General features: G+C 44.3%; 1 protein-coding gene across 1 annotated transcript in view; it reads left to right on the top strand.

Annotated features, from left to right (window-relative positions):
* The first annotated feature begins 484 nt into the window (after positions 1–484).
* The window catches only part of dgkq (diacylglycerol kinase theta), a 91,915-nt gene continuing 75,489 nt past the window's right edge, over positions 485–16,910 (top strand). Inside the window, exons 1-4 of the mRNA XM_084332313.1 lie at positions 485–1,398; positions 10,613–10,692; positions 11,271–11,370; positions 11,940–12,025. Of these exons, the coding sequence (XP_084188439.1) occupies positions 1,149–1,398; positions 10,613–10,692; positions 11,271–11,370; positions 11,940–12,025 (516 nt within the window). The 5' untranslated portion in view covers positions 485–1,148. The remainder of the gene's footprint in view (positions 1,399–10,612; positions 10,693–11,270; positions 11,371–11,939; positions 12,026–16,910) is intronic.

Raw genomic sequence — 16,910 nt, 5'->3', positions numbered from 1 at the left:
ACATTTACAGGGGCCAGTTTCGAATTGCAGTCTCCCGTAGGTGTTCTTTGAGAGTGGTTTTGATGATGAATGATCCAAAGCATTGGAACACAATATATAACTGATTTACTTTACTTGTAATACTTAATTCAATATATTTTTATTTTCTGAATGGAGGATTTCTACTGTTACAAAAGCATTAGGCCTACTAATAAAGGATGATGTGACATATGTGTACTTTACCCACCACTGCAAAGCAACAGCCAGTACTGACATCCACATTTAATTAACTTGGTAAACCAAACATTACACAAATCTAAACAGTTGCATTAAATCACTTTACACTCGTTAATTTGACGCATCCCCCACGGGTTAATTACAACATGTCTTGAAATCCGTGATTAGTGTATTACCTCTAGGAAGTGAGGGAGGAACGAACGAACGAAGGAAGGAAATCTATCGGCGGAAGTAGGAGGACTTTGAGTATGGTGTGTGTGAAAGAAAAGAAGCAGGCGCTGAAAGAAGACAGAGAAGAGAGACCAGGATGGAAACAACAAATGCAGCTAAGCTCCCAGCACACTTGTTGATTTGGATGGATTTGAATAAGCGCTGCCGTGTCGACAACGACGTCTGCAGTCTGTGACGAGGCGACCCCGTCCCGTCCCGCCCGCCAGCCAGCCTGCTGCATGTCGAACACGGTTGTTTTCCGGAGAGAGATCATGATGACTGACATGACTGACACATAGTGTGATTGTTGAGCACGTTATACTGTCAGTCAGTTGAAGTAACGTTAGCTCGCCACCTACCACCGTATCGAGTGTGTGTGTGCGAGAGAGAGAGAGCGATAGAGAGAGAGAGAGAGGTGTGTGTGTGCAGAGCAGCAGCAGCAGCACAGCTGCCTGGACAGGAACCGCTCGCCCCGCCGCCGGACTGGAATGAATGTCCACTCTGACCGCGGTGCTGGTGGTGGACGGTGGTGGGATGACTCGCGCCTCGCCGCCGACAACACGGGTTTCCGTCATCACATTCACAGCTAACCGGCTAGCCCTGTCGTTTGACATTTGGAATAACAGCTAGAAGAAAAACACAAAAGTCTTACGCTATTTCCTCGACCGCTCTCGGCAAGTTTGTGTCGAGCGAGCGAACGGAGAGGAGAGAGGGAGGGCGACATGATGGCAGACTGTGGTCGTGTCAAGCAGCAGCAGGGGAGTCCCGGCGGCGTGGCGGTGTCGGAGAGCAGCCCGAGCGCGAGCCCCTCGTCCGGGAAGAAGAAGCACCAGTCCCCGGGGGGCTCGCGCTGCTCCAGGTACCGGGTCAGCGCCCCCGGACACTGCTTCAAGAAAGTGACCCTGACCAAGCCCACCTTCTGCCACAACTGCAGCGATTTCATATGGGGTCTCATCGGCTTTGTGTGCGAGGGTAAGGTTGACGTGGAATCACCACCACAAACGTCTGGTACTCGATGTGTGCTTTTGGTACTAGTTGTTATTACAGTATTATCCACATCGATGTTGACACGGTACATCAGTGTCGTTTACTAAGAAGATTGTAATTTGTGGTCCAAAGAAGGAACACATCATCCTGCAACATGCTTCCCATTCAAGGCACGTAGGTGTTTGCGAGTTAAGCATATAATATATACATATTATACTATATATTTGTTTAGCTACAGACAGTGCGTCAACTATTCATATGCAGGTAACCATACACACCTTCCAAACGCATATCTGCTTTCTATTGATGCATAGGTTAACACAACACCCAACAGCAGCACACAAGCAGTGAGGGCTACTGTACCTCTTGCCTCCTCCACTCCTCTCCGACCGACATGCACTATGAAGCAATGATGCATGATGATCAATCATGAAGTCAACAGTAGACTTAAAGGGGGAACACCACCCAAATTAAAGAATCATTTCAACATTTGATTTCCATGGCCTAGGGAAGTTCAATCAATATTTGAGCATGAGTCAAAAGACTGAAACTTATGACATCATCAGGTATAAAGTGTGGAGCTGCTCTATTTACAATATTTATTGACTATGTATTATAGTAGTACTAGTCTCAGTTCTGAAAGATTAAATGTACCCATAATAGTCTGCATGAACCTGCGCTGCGTAGGTTCTGTCCGAGCCTGAACCATGGCAGCAGTTTTGGTCTATAAATCCAGCAGGTTGGTCTGGGCCCATCGGACAGAGAATCAAAGCTCTAGTTTGGAGCTCGCCCAAGCTCCTTCTGTCCAAGCCTGAACCACTGCGGCAGTATTGGGCTCTGGTGGACCCAGCGGGTGCTCTCAGCATCATTTATATAATCTATCCCAATATAAAGGGAAAGTGGCAACTGTCCCATCTAGTGGTCGCGTTCAAAAAGATCCCAATCTTTATTCATTTCACCATATTCTTGATTATGTATTAAACATATGTGAAAGCTTGAACTTTCACTAATCAGACATTTCATAATCATAAGCACATATGGATAAGATATAAAAGCAGAACATTTTACAGAACAATATGGCTGGAGGTGCTCTTAGAATTGCATCGAACACAATGGTATTAGGAGAGTGTCTCTGCAGCCATATGCCCATATCGTTCTGCAAAGTGTTCTACTTTTCTCTTTTATCCACAGCAGATATGCTTATACTGTTACAAAATGTCTGATTGGGGAAAGTTTAAGCTTTCACTTGATTTTTCATGCATAATGAAAAAGCGTTCCTATGGGGAAATGGAACAGTGATTGGAATCTTCTCCCTATATTCATATGTGGATCAGCTTCAGATTTACTACCTGATGACATCACACGTTTGAGTTTTAGTACTAGTTTTTGGATTTGGGAGATTTGATCATGTCATGATCATATCAAATATGTCTGGACTCTCTTAGACCATAGAAGTAACGTGTATGAATTCTTAAATTGGGCATAGTTAAGTCTTTTAAGTGAAGGTATTTTGTAGGTCAGGCTTGGACTGTTTTTTTTCTCCTGCTTTTCCTGTTATGACATGCTGTTGCTACACTACTGTCAGTCTGTGGAGGGTGTGTAGACTACCACCTGCCTCCTCCGATACATTTATAGTCGCCAGCCACTTTTCGGCTAGGAGTTCCACTGGGAGAGCGTAACACGCACAGAGGTTCACAGTATCTCCCGACCTATCAGTAGGAGTCGCTATAGCAACGACCAGGACTAACACCGCCACGACTTCCCACCCGCAAACACGGCCAATTATGTTCGTAGGGGCGACTGACCAAGCCGGAGGTACCGGGAATTGAACCCGGGTCTCTATGGTTGTAAGCGAGTGCTTAAACCTCTACCTCTACCCAGCCGCTCGGCTTGGCCAGTTCTGAAGAGATTGTCTTGTCGAGCTAGCCATGCTGCCATAACACCATAACACTGAACTGAGGGTACGTCACGTCACACACATGCACACAGTAAAGAAGACTATGGAGAGCTCCTGTGTTACTGGGCAGAGTGCTGGGGGGGGGGGGGGGGGGGGGGGGGTGCAAAGCTTCTGTTGCACAATCATCTGCAGTCGAAGTCGTGATTTACTTTGTTCCGTTGGCATGGCAACAGGAGACTGGCAGGATGCTTGTGGATTGCAGGGAGGAGGCAGCAGTCGGAGCATCTACCATAGAAGGGATTAGGGACACATACCATAACAACAACAACAACAAAGTACATTGATCATTGAAACCCAGAGCCATGCATTCGACTGTCTGTAACCGAATAGGCTAAGCTGATTAATGCAATTTGTGTCTGGGCCATGCGTGCGTGGGATTAATGCAGACTTGTGACATCAACATAACATAAGTGCCACATCTGTCTCTGACCCTTTCCTGTGTCCCCTTATCATGTCACTCCTAATCCCCGCTCACTCCACCGTTTGTCCTAATGCCAGCGGCATGGTAGTTGAGGGGGTGGGTGTTCCACTGAGAGGGGGTGCCAGTGCCTTTTAATGTGATCCTACCGTGCTATAGGCCACACATAGCAAGTGTAATTAGGCTGGTTGGTGGTTACTAACCAGTATAAAAGCAGTATATAGTGTACTCTGAATGCCCAGAGGAAGAGATGGGTATCTACCTGCATACCCTCCTCTACATTGCTGCTCTAGACTAGTATAGAGACTAAACTGCACTGGATTAGCAAACCGAAATACTTGAATGGACCCATCGAATGAGCATGCAGGCCTTTTGATGTCTGTTCAAAGGGCTTCATAGTCAGTAGCCAAGACTGCTTGCTGCTGGTGAAGAGGTGCTAGCCTATTCTTCATGTTCACTGTCGACTTCAAGTAACTGCTGCCTGACTCCAGAGGAATTGGTGTCAACGTTTTCTACCTTGTAGACAGGAATATATTGCTGATTATATGAACTTAGGTTAGCGACGCTGTCGCTGGTGCCACTTCTCGTGGGCGTTGAGTCCGATCCTTGAGCCGCACACCCGTCCACAGATGGCGCAAGGGAAGCCAGATACCTGGGGGATGCCAGCCGCCCGCTGGTGTCGTTGCGTGCGCCTCTCAGATCTTCGGTCTTGGTTTGTTTGGTGTATTTGGGAAACTGCAGTGGCACAAGTGACTTGCCAGGCTGATCTGTCGAGTGCCAGAGTTTCAAGCTGCGTGATGTTTGCACACTTTAGGAGGTCCCAGGTGTAGTCCTTAAAGCACACACACACACACACACACACACACACACACACATACACACACACCTACACCTACACACACACACACAGTGCTCTGGTCACATATCCACTCACGCATCCACTCAACTGGACATAGTGAAATTTAGAACTGCACCAATTTCGAAGCAAGAAATAATGTACTGCCAGGTAATACTCCAAAAATGTGTAGGGATCGAGAGGGAAAATATGATTTAAGAAGGAATTATAATTCAAAACAACCCTACAGTATGTCAGCACTACTCTTCAGTGCCACACTGGTTGGTTAAAGTTACCCTTAGAATGCCAGCCTTCTAGTCGTTTCCGTGGTCGTTGCACTATGTTTGCGATCTGTATTATAGCTGTATGAGACACGGTGTGGCTCATTTTGACAAACATTACTTGTAGTCCAGCATGGGAATAATAGTTTGTTTCCACACGCTGTAGTTTGTAGTTATTTTTTTTAAACTTTATTTTTTAGCGTTTATCGCTTTTCTGGTCAAGCATGACCGACAGAAACAGGTTGAAATGGGATGTAGAGCAGGGGAATACATTCTGAGAAATGACGGCGGGTCCGGGAATCGAACTCGTGTCCCCCAGATCCGTGACGAGCACGGTTTTCCCCGACGCAGAAATAGCGCCGAGATATGCGGTGAGCTACGGGAGCTCCCCAGTTTGTAGTTTATTACACGCTAAACATCGCGCATTTCCAAGATAATAGTATTTTTTTATAGATCGCGAGATAAAACACGTTATGTGCAATAAGCCCAAACCGTTCTGGCTTATCCCCTGAAACCCTGAATACTCCCATATCAAAGGTATATGACTTGGGTGGGGGGGGGGGGGGGGGGGTTGTTTTAACTCAAAACTATGATCGCGTTTGCCGAGCATGTTTTCGTCCGTTGAAACACAGAACTGTGATCGTTAGAAAAACACGTTTCAGATTAGGTAAAATAGACATAGAATGTACCTTACCTTAGCCAGAAGGTATTCCAAAAGAATAATTCCAAGTGATCGCATCGCCATTGCGATTACCAGTGTATATGTCTACACGTTTCGATGGTAAAATACGCTTATGCAACGGAATCCCGAGGCGAAAACTGTGAATTTCTGTCCCAGGAGAAGGAGTGGCCCTCGCGAGGAGAAAGTGAAAGTGAAGCTGACTATCAGCCCAGAGCCCCATGCAGTTCAGACACGGGACGATAGTCGATCAGAATGCAGTTCCAATGTGTCGGGACGTGCCTAAATGATGCAGATTGCTCTGGGCAACTGTGTAGAGCGGGGATCAAAGTAAAAAGATCAAACGATCCAAAAATGACTTTTTCCGTTTATGGCACTCAACGGTCGGCGGCCAAAAACGTAAAAAGCTGTGTGTTAAAGGTTTGTGTATTTCAGTTTGTGGTGTAATCCTGTGGAATGGCTTAGATCAGGGGTGGGCAATTAATTTTTACAAGGGGCCACATAAGAAACCTGAACTGTGTTGGAGGGCCGAACCAATAACTTGAACTTAATTCTGCTCAATATTCATTATCTCCCATTGTAAAAAGTAGTAAATTGTATATTTTGATGAGCTGCTACTGGTAATCAGAAGAATAAACATAGAAATATAGAAATAATAAACAGTAAAAACTAAAACAATCATTACATCAGTGTTCCATTTTATTTTCAACTTGTTAATCTTCACAAACACTGAAGAGATGTTTTGCAGTATGTTAAAATACATGCAATTGATCAACTTTATACAAAAAGCAATACAGTAGTTGTGATGTCTTGGGCTTTATCACGTTAGCCTAGCTTGGCTGCACGTTAGCCTAGCTTAGCACAATGAATGGAAGCGGATAGTGCCAGTTAGCTAGGCTAATAATAACGTGCAACCAGATAGCTTTCTACTGAATGCACAGCCAGCATGTAGGCGTTATTTATTTCTAGCGTGATTCATTCATTGACTCGTTCTGTAAAGCTATCTGGCTGACTTCTCCAAAGTCCAGTTATTATTATTAGCCTAGCTTAGCACAATGAATGGAAGCGGACTGTGTGGGTTAGCTAGGCAAAGTCATCATTGGATTCACTCTCGCTCGCCGGCTCAATCTTCATTGAGACAGAGACAAAATAATAATAATAATAATAATAATGGCCTAATATCTGTCCTCTTCGCCGTGAACATAGAATTCTCTGAAACGATTGATAGCTGCTGCTAATGCTGTGTTGTCTGCTCAGAGCTACGTATTGTAGAGAAAGACACACACTGAGCTGACAGGCGCTCGCGCACGCAGACCACACCCCTCCGAGGCTCCAACGCTTGTTGTTATGCAAAGTAGCCAGGTGTCGAGTGGAACGCATTCCAGAGCAAGAACATTGTACAGTTCAAAAATAGATATAGAAGAACTCTCATTGATTACAAAAACTTCTACTAAAATTTGTGTTTATTTAGTTATTTTAGGTTTGTAAGAGGTTTTGTTTTATGTATGATATTGTGAGGAAGGGGTAGGACTAGATACACATTTGCTTCCTTCTGCTCCTTCTCAAACTCATTTGTTTAGCATCTAATGAAGATTTAATAAAAATAATCAATTCTCTAGTTTATCCTTTTTTATTGTGTTTTTTATATGGTTGATTGTTGATAAAATAAGCTGGGTATTGCAATACTTTTCTAGTATTGTTGTATCGTGCAACACTAGTGTTTGATCATGTCCTACGTTGAACAGTAGCTGCGTCGCGATGGGGAAAGCATGCAGGACACGTACGGAACCGTGAAGTAAAGATGCTCAAGCGTAGGATTTTTAAATTTGATTTAGTAAATTAACTATTTAATTATCCTTGATTCTGTGTGTTCCCACTTTTCTATGAACGGAACACTGGTGTGTAAAGCCCAGGCTGGTAACACATTGAGTCACATTTCACACTGCAGCTGTACGGCCTGTTTCTAGTTGATAAGCATGCAGCAATGCAGTTCTAAGGGCTTTCAAATAATCCTGCATTCTTGCGGCGAGCCTAAGAAGAAGTAGTAGAACTCAAACTATTGTGAATGAGTTTTGACACGTGAAATGGGCCAATGCAACACTTGAGGTTTCCCCTGAAGTGTGGCCTAACATCCCCCACAGATACCACACACCAGGGTTCGAAATTAACGGGGGCTTGGGGCAAAATGCCCTAGAAAATTGACCAAATGCCCTCGACAATCAGTTAAGGGGGGCAAGAAAAGCCCCCGACAGTTTACTAATTATATATATAATTATATATAATAATAATTTAGGACCTGCTCAGAGATCATCAATCGGCACACATGCGATGCATGCATGCAATTCGTATCTGCAATTAACCCATCCCGTCGTGCTCCCCCCCCAAGGGCAGCCGGGAGCAGACAGGCGTCAACGTGAGCCGTGCCAGGGGACCAATCCAAGTGCTCCTGTCCGTCTTCGTCAAGGACGCCACAGCGTTAGCGATCTTGTTGTTGTGCATGTTTTTCCATTGGGTTTATCTTATCGGGGGGGAAACCCTTGCGAGCACGGGGAGAACATGCAAACTCCACACAGAAAGGCCTGGGAGATAACCCACCTGGGTACCTGGCGATGCGGAAACCTGGTCCCCAAGCGGGAATCGAACCCTGGACCTTCTTGCTGTGAGGCGACAGTGTTAACCACTACACCACCGTGCCGCTGTATATATGCTCTACAGTGCGAGCATTTCCCTCGTATTTGCCCCTAATAATATGTGTGTGTGCGAACCGGAAAAATCATTTACTTGCAGTGTGCGAGACGAGTTTTGATTGATTGATTGAAAACTTTATTAACAGATTGCAGAATGGGTACAATACAGTACAGCTCAATACACACAATTGTTAAGGGGATGCAGACCAGAGAAAGACTTTCGTCTTGTTTACATCAGGGTCCCCCATTTTCAATTCATCAGGACATACATGACATACAGATATTCAGTACTGCTACATCTATACATTTATGACATACCAGATTTGCAAATACAGTACTGTTTGTGATACAGAAGGAGTCAAGAAAAGGGAGTATATACATTTGAAGTAGAAACTGTACATTGGAGGAGGTTGGGTGGGGTTGTGTGGGGGGGTTGGGTACATTGGGATATTGTCAACCATACTGGGTAATTTACATTGGTAAATGAAGTGTGAAGATTACAAAACAGCTCCGCTGTTAATAGTTCAGAAACTGGACTGAAATTCAGTTTTTGGGTGGAATGCAAGGAGGGAGGGAGGCGGGGCCCGCTGCGTGTTACAGGGTGCTTGAGTGCTGCACCGTGCGAACGCAGACAGACAGAGAGCTCTGCTCTGCTTTCATCAAGCATGCATAGTGTAACATAATTTACACTGCTATCTTAACGTTAGCAAGCTAAGCATCTGCATAGCGCGACCTGTGTAACGTTAAGTAACTTGTGTTCGGCGGGGAAAGACCGTTCAATTTGTAATACAACTCCAAAGAATAACATCCAAATCCGATCCCGATGCGCATTTCCTTCATTCCACAGCGCTGAGCGCGCAACGTATTTCATTGATCGATCTGGCCAGAGCCTATACTCACAAACGTTGCGTGTGTGGCGTTTTTCATGTATCAATTTGAAACAAGCCTCTTGACTGTTGGAATTAGGGATGTTAAAAATAAAATAGCTAATATTATTCAATATTAGACATTCATTGATCCAGAGGCAACCGGCTATTCGTCTGCTATTTGTAGATATATCAAGACAACAACACAACTTGCCCTCAGGGACAATAATATTTAATCTATTTAGATAGAGTATGTATGTATTATTTACAGATAATTGAAGGTACCTCAAAACATGAAACCAAGCCATGATGTCACACATCGTGTGTGTGTGTGTGTGTGTGTGTGTGTGTTACTTGAACAATTGTCACTGTGCTCCTAAATTTCTGTGTGCTCCTAAATTTGTATTTAGATTTTATTTATTAACATTTTATTTAGGAGCACATGTGCTCCCTGGGAAAAAGGTTAGCGTAGAGCCCTATATATGGAGACATTATCATGTTATCAAACATAGGGACGAAGACTGTAAAAAAAAGTGTCAACATTGTTTTATAATCTTTATGTTAATTTTCATTATAAAAATGTTGTGCCCCCGAAATACAAAAAAAGCCCCCGAAAATCTATTAAGGGGGGCAAAAAAAGCCCTTGATTTTTTTTTTTAATTTCTAACCCTGCCACACACTGATAGCACTTGTTTGCACAAGATCATAAACCTAAGTGGAAAATAGGGTACATCTCCCATAATGTTCACATATAGGCCTAGAGATGAATTAATATAAAATTTGTATGGGCCAATATCAATTATCTTAAAGGTGCTGTAAGTGGTATTATTTTGTTGTGGTATTAAGAGTGTTTGGTCAGTAACATGGGTCTCTCAGTCCCTCCGCTCAGCAATAAACACAAAATACATTTTCTGGTATCCCTTCCTACTTTACCCACTCAGGAGAGAGAACCCTAGATATTCTTTACTTATTTCAAGAAATCTTGCCAAGCCACATTTGCTTACTGCACTGGCAGATTATTCTACTTGTTTCAGGCACATGTTCAACATCTCAGTTCTCTTTCCTGATTGGAGAAAGTGGGAAGGGATACCAGGAAATGTATTTTGTGTTTATTGCTGAGTGGAGGGACTGGGGGACCCATGTTACTGACCAAACACTCTGTATCAGTGATGGCTATCCGAGTGTAGAGCTATTATTATTATTATTAGGATGTAGACCACTCTTACACCACTTACTTTAATACCACTTACAGCACCTTAAGCAGTCTGATACCTAGTCAATTCCATTTGACTGAACATAGACTTGAATAATTAATTTGGAGTCATTGTGCAAAACTAAGGTGAGATATTCTTGGAGATCTAACAACCTACGTGTGAAAAAAAGGTAGACAATATATTGGCTTTGCTTCAGTTTTCTTCAGAAGAGCACCTTCACATACTGGAGCTCTCATGACCTAAACTGTCCTTTCCTCCACAGTGTGTAACTTCATGTGCCATGAGAAGTGTCTGAAGACGGTGAGGACGGTGTGCTCCTGCGTGGCCCCGACGCTGGTGCGGGTGAGTCCAGCTGCTCAGGGTTGTTCAACACTTCAGGGTGGGAGGGGAGACAAAAGGATTGTAGTATACCGTGGGCTTCATCCTGGGGGATGCACCGATCCAGCGTTTTCAGTCCAGATACCTGGGCTTTGGGGTAATGCAGAGTTCTGATCCATTACTTTTAATCAACAGTATAGACGTAGGCTTTCATTTTGGGGTCATTGGACAAACGTTTGTGAGTGAGATATAATCCATTTTCTCCATTCGAGACAGAGTCACTTTGATTGCTTTGATTTCTGGCATGTTACACGTGTTTCTTGGCATCTGATTCCAATATTCTATTTTAGCCTGGTATCGGACCAGTAGTGGTATCGGTGCATCCCTAGTACTTCATTCTTCATTCAGATGGATGATACTATGCTGAACTGCTCTACCCAACAGACCGCCACCTCTGTCCCTGTACTCGCTCGAACCCAGTACCCAGCTTGGGCTTGCCTTTGATAAATGTCAAACCATCCAAACCATGGCCTATTACTTCTAATACCTGAAAGTGATTGCCATCATTGACCTTTTGCTGACCCCCCCCCCCCCCTCACTAGGTACCAGTGGCCCATTGCCTAGGCCCGGCTGGCCAGAAGAAGCGTTTCTGCTGCGTGTGCAGAAAGCACACAGAGGGAAACGCCGCCCTCCGATGTGAAGGTTAGTCATTCTAAAAAAAAAGAAGAAGCCTCCCATGAATCATAATGTGTATCCAGCTATGACCACCCTCTGTCCTTGAGCACTTTACGGTTGTAGGCTGTACGGCAATAATAACTGTTTTTGTGAGACGCTTGACCAAGATGCCAAAGTGTTTCTAAGCTGTAAAAGCCACACTTAAAACGGTTGCCGTCTCAGACGTGTCTCTAGATCAAGAGAAGCTCACAGGAAGAGAGAGACTACTAAAGGTGTGCAACTGCTGGAATCCAAACTTGCATGCAACCCCAGCATGAATGTGTACACAAATGGCTGAATACACAGAAGAAGGCTTACACGCTCAATAGATGGGCATGGGGGGCGTCCAGTTGTCTCTTTACTGTTTACATGTTGTTTTAATGCACACAGGGCAGCTCCTTTGAGAGCAGGAGAAAGTAAATCCTTGCTTTTAGAGTTGATAAAAAAAAATATATGAATAACTTTTTAAAGCATTATATGGTTTAGCACCTGCCTGTATAGTTGACTTGGTTGAAAGGGGTGACTTTAACTAAAACAATTGTGTGTGTGTTTTCCAGTGTGCGAGCTCCATGTCCACGCTGACTGTGCCATATTCAGCTGCAGTGACTGCCGAAACTGCCATCTTGATGGCAGCCAGGACTTTGTAAGTCTCCCCCAGCCTTAGAGGAGTGTTTAGTAGGACACTGAACTGCCCCTGTTTGTAATTCACAGGAACAAATCTACCCCCCCCCCCACACACACACCTTTCATTAGGCAAACGAGTGCATGTGGACTGCTGATCGATGTACAAGTGCTTGTACTGCTTTAGCCCTCAGTACCTGCCTTTCTCAAGATGACATTGAAGTGTTCAATCAATGACTCTTTAACCCTTTCACCACCACACTACCAAAGGGTTAACCCTTTCACTGCGACAATACAGAAGGTTAACCTTTCACTACAGACGGTCTGTAGTGTGGTAGTGAAAGGTTAACCTTCTGTAGTGTGGTAGTGAAAGGGTTAAAGGTTCAGTACAATGAAAATCTTGTTTTTCAAACTTGTTGTATACAGAAGGTATGTTGATGTAAAATGACTCAAAATATTAAAACATGTTGTTGTGAAAATGATGACTAAAACCCTTTTGATCTCTATTACCTTGGATATCAACAGAATCAAACCGTTTCAGATATACAAATCACTTCAATATATTCAACAGTATACACGGTATATATGTAAATGGCCCATCAGTCAGTCTGTCAGTTCAAGTCAAGTCAAGTCAAGAGTTTTATTTGTCACGGCATACAAGCATACAGTGAAATGCGGGGGGTCATGCCCGCAGCGATTGTGCAATAATACAATAAGATTAGGATGAGAATAAGACATTTGTGCAATAATACAAGTAATAAGAATAAGACATAACAGGTATAATGTACATACAGTTTACAAAAAGCATGGTAAGACATGCTAAGGTCCTGCGATAGTGCAATACAATGTTAGCTACAGATGAGGCACTGGGTCTTATGTACACTACTATACAATATATATAATCTACAGTTATACTATGTTTCCTTATGCTACTGTAGCTTGCTATATCCATCTGTTACTATACAAGAACCACTCCTGTTCTTTTTTTATTTTTATTTTTTTAAAGTGACCTTTCCATTGTGTAAAGTGACCGTTGAGTGTGAGCGTGTGCAGCATGTGTGTGTGTTCGTGCTAAAGTGACTGTTGGTGTGTGAGCATATACAGTGTGTGTGTTGTGTGTGTGTGCTCATGTGTGGAGATGTCAGTAGTTGTAAAGAATGTCAGCTAGCTAGCCCACAATCAAGTAATGGAACTAGTTTGCTACAATTTAGTTAATTTTAGTGGTTCAAAATCATCCAACAGCAACTGTGACAATTTATTTTTCATCTGCTAGCACAGGTTAGCCAAAGGTAATCTCCCATAGCAACCGATCATACTGGGCTCATGGATTTGTTTACATTTGAAAGCTTCATGATTTATGATACTAACTAATTATGATACTAACCGGGCGACAGTGGCTCAGGAGGTAGAGCAGTCGTCTGGTAATCGGAAGGTTCCCGGTTCGATTCCCACTCCTCCTGGGCAGCGTGTCAAAGTGTCCTTGAGCAAGACACTTAACCCCCAATTTCTCCCAATGAGCAGGTTGGCACCTTCCATGGTTGCCTCCGCCATCGGTGTGTGAATGTGAGTGAATGGGTAAATGTGAGGATAAATGCACCATTTTATTTACCATTTTACCTTGTCCTTTCAATGACCAGAAGGCCACGCCCACTCAACATACTGAGAGCTGGCTGTGCCCGGAGAGGATGCACCAAAACAAGTTGTAACAAATCAAATAATACATCTGAAGCTGAAAAAAACATTCCACAGTGAACAATTTATGAATGAATTAAAACACAATTGTACTGGATCTTTAAGACACACAAAGTGTTTCGAGCCTCTTGCTGTCAGTCAGAAACTATCAAACAAAGCCAGCTAGTTCCCAAGAGAGGCATCTGCTGAACATCCAAAACAGCGCTGCCATGATCCTGATGAGAGTCCGTAAACAGTTGTAGTTGATCCGTCTCTTCTCGGATCAACTACAAAATCCTGATGCTCATCACCCATAACTGCATAAACGGACACGCACCCCTCTACCTTCAGGAACTCATCACTCCACAATCCTCCGCCCGTACCCTCAGATCTGTAGGTAGCCTGCTCCTTCGGGTCCCCAGTACCCGGCTCTGCACCATGGGTGACCGAGCCTTCTGCTCGGCTGCACCACGCCTGTGGAACAGCCTCCCCATCCAGCTGAGGGCACCACAGAGCCTGGACTCTTTTAAAGCAGGCCTGAAAACCTATCTGTTTCAAAAGGCCTTTGATTGCTAGCTTTTTCTTTTTTTCTTGTGATTTGATTTTTTTCTTGTGCTATTTCGTGTAGTATACATTTTCTGTTTATACTATGTTTTTAACTATTGTGACGACCTGGTGGTGTTCAGGCTCGCCACCGTTTAAATACAAACAACGAGCAATATCAATCAATACAAGTATTTATTGAATTCAGGGCAGAATCCAGAGGGGAAAATCAAAAGAATGGTCGTGATTCAGTCCGAGGGTCAAAAACACGAAACAGGCTTGCCGACAGAAAAATAAATTATTCACAATTCGGGGTAGTTGTCCAGTCCAGGGTCAGTACACAAGGGGGTATCTCAGCCAGTCCAGGGTCCAGTACACAAAGAACACCTACTCGCCTTTACCTCTCTATTACTTCCTCTCACCTTCACAACTCCGAATACACAATCGCTCTCTCTCTCTCTCTCTCTCTCTCAATACATCAACTCCAACCTCACCTCCGCTCAATGTACTCCTCTCTAACCTAGTGGTTATGTAGTGTGTGGGACTGGGTGTGTGCACTTGAGATGTGGGTGGACTAATGATGTGCAGGTGTGTTCTATCAGTACTAATCGGCTACCTAATTGACTCTACTCCTTCCGTGGCAGAAGTATCTCCCATCCTTCACATATCCATGGGAAGGGGGAGGAGATCTGTCACACTATGTTCTATTTTATTTATTTATTTTATTCTGTATTTTATTTTTATTATTAATAATAATTCAAAAAAATTAACTGTTTTAACCCTGTAGCACTTTGGGATCCTAGTGAACGAAAAGTGCAATACAAATACAATGTGTTATTAGTAACAGTGACGAGTGAAACGAGAAGTGTGTCCCCTGCTCAGTCAGTTTGTATCTGCATTAAAAGCAGAAGCAGTGAATGGGGGTGTTTTGAAATAGTTTACCTGTGTATTGCCGCTCTCGCTGTGACTTGTGTACTTAACTCTCTTGTTTCGCGCCTGGCGCGCCTCTGGCAGTGTGTGTAGAACAAACCCTGTTCAATCGATCGGGCAGGGGGAAACCGATCCATCACAGGCACCGGTTTGAAACCGTTGGCATCAAGCTGCCGACACGGATAGAGCTGTAGAGACGCTTACGCTCGCTGGCACTGCGCGCTACTCCAAACCGTGTCACAATTGATGGGGATGTAAACCAACACAATCATTCTCCACTAATGTGCTGTAAGGTTTTTTCCCCCTGAAACGATAGAGAGAGAGAGAGAGAAAAAGAAGCGGTTATAGTAAAAATAAAAAGCTGATTTATGTTTGAGAGTTAAAGGTTTTGTTTCGTGCACTTTGTACAGTGAATAGGGCTTTTTCAGAATTCAAAACGAAGAATTTCAAATATACTGTATATCTAATATAAACTAAAAACTGTGGCTAAAATGTTAATGTGGGAAGTTATTTAGTTAGTTAAACTGAAGGCGTGGACAAATTAGAGTTCAGCATTAACCCTTTCACTACCACACTAGACGGTCTCTAGTGTGGTAATGAAAGGGTTAACCCTTTGTAGTGAACGGGTTAACCCTTTGCAGTGTGGTAGTGAAAAGTTAACCTGTAGTGAAATGGTTAACCCTTTGTAGTGAAAGGGTTAACCCTTCGTAGTGTGGTAGTGAAAAGTTAACCTTCTGTAGTGTGGTAGTGAAAGGGTTACTCCTCAAGTTCACACATATTGTGAAGGTGCGGGTTTTCCCAAACCAGAAACCGTGGGTGGACAGTACTATCAGAGCAGCTCTGAACTCTCGCACCACTGCTTACAACCTGGGCAGAGAGTCAGGAAACATGGAGGAGTACAAGACTACAGTCTATACTCTGCGCAAGGCTGTAAAACTTGCAAAACGGACATACCGTAAATATTACCGTATGCTGATAAACTGGAGACACAAATGGCACAAAACGACACAAGAGGCTTATGGCGGCCATTGGCGGGGACTGAGGACAATAACTGACTACAAAGTCAGCGCCCCCTCAATGGGGAGCGACGACGCCTCCCTCGCGGACAAGCTCAACTCTTTCTACGCCCGGTTTGGTGTAGACAGTGGCGCTGCTGGCTCTCCGGCTAGTGACGTCACTGGCGCGCCGGCTGTTGTGGAGGGGGGGGGGGGGGCAACCGCGGGGGGGCGGGGACGCTCTCTCGTTGTCGGCACACAGTGTGAGAAGAGCATTTATGCAGGTGAACACCAGGAAGGCTGCTGGCCCAGATGGTATAACAGGACGCATACTTAAGTCCTGTGCCAACCAGCTGGCCCCGGTGTTCACCGCCATATTTAATCAATCCCTGGCGGAGTCAGTGGTCCCTGCCTGCTTCAAGATGTCTACCATCATCCCTGTACCGAAGAAACCCTCCCCAACATGTCCAAATGACTACAGACCGGTGGCACTCACCTCTGTGGTCATGACATGTTTCGAGAGGCTGGTCAAGGATCACATTTGTGCCTCCCTCCCCAGTGATATGGACCCTATGCAATTTGCATACAGGACAAACAGGTCCACTGACGACGTGGTCTCCCAGGTACTTCACAGCACCCTCTCTCACCTTGACCGTCAGAAGGGGGGCTATGTGAGACTGTTGTTCATTGACTACAGCTCAGCGTTCAACACCATAGTCCCCACCAGACTGGTGGACAAGCTGATCGAGCTGGGTCTGAGCTCCGCCC

Source organism: Notolepis coatsorum (assembly GCF_963971535.1).
Source record: "Notolepis coatsorum genome assembly, chromosome: 16".
Lineage (NCBI taxonomy): Eukaryota > Metazoa > Chordata > Actinopteri > Aulopiformes > Paralepididae > Notolepis > Notolepis coatsorum.
Note: the sequence above shows the minus strand (reverse complement) of the source record. Positions and strands in the feature narration are given on the sequence as shown.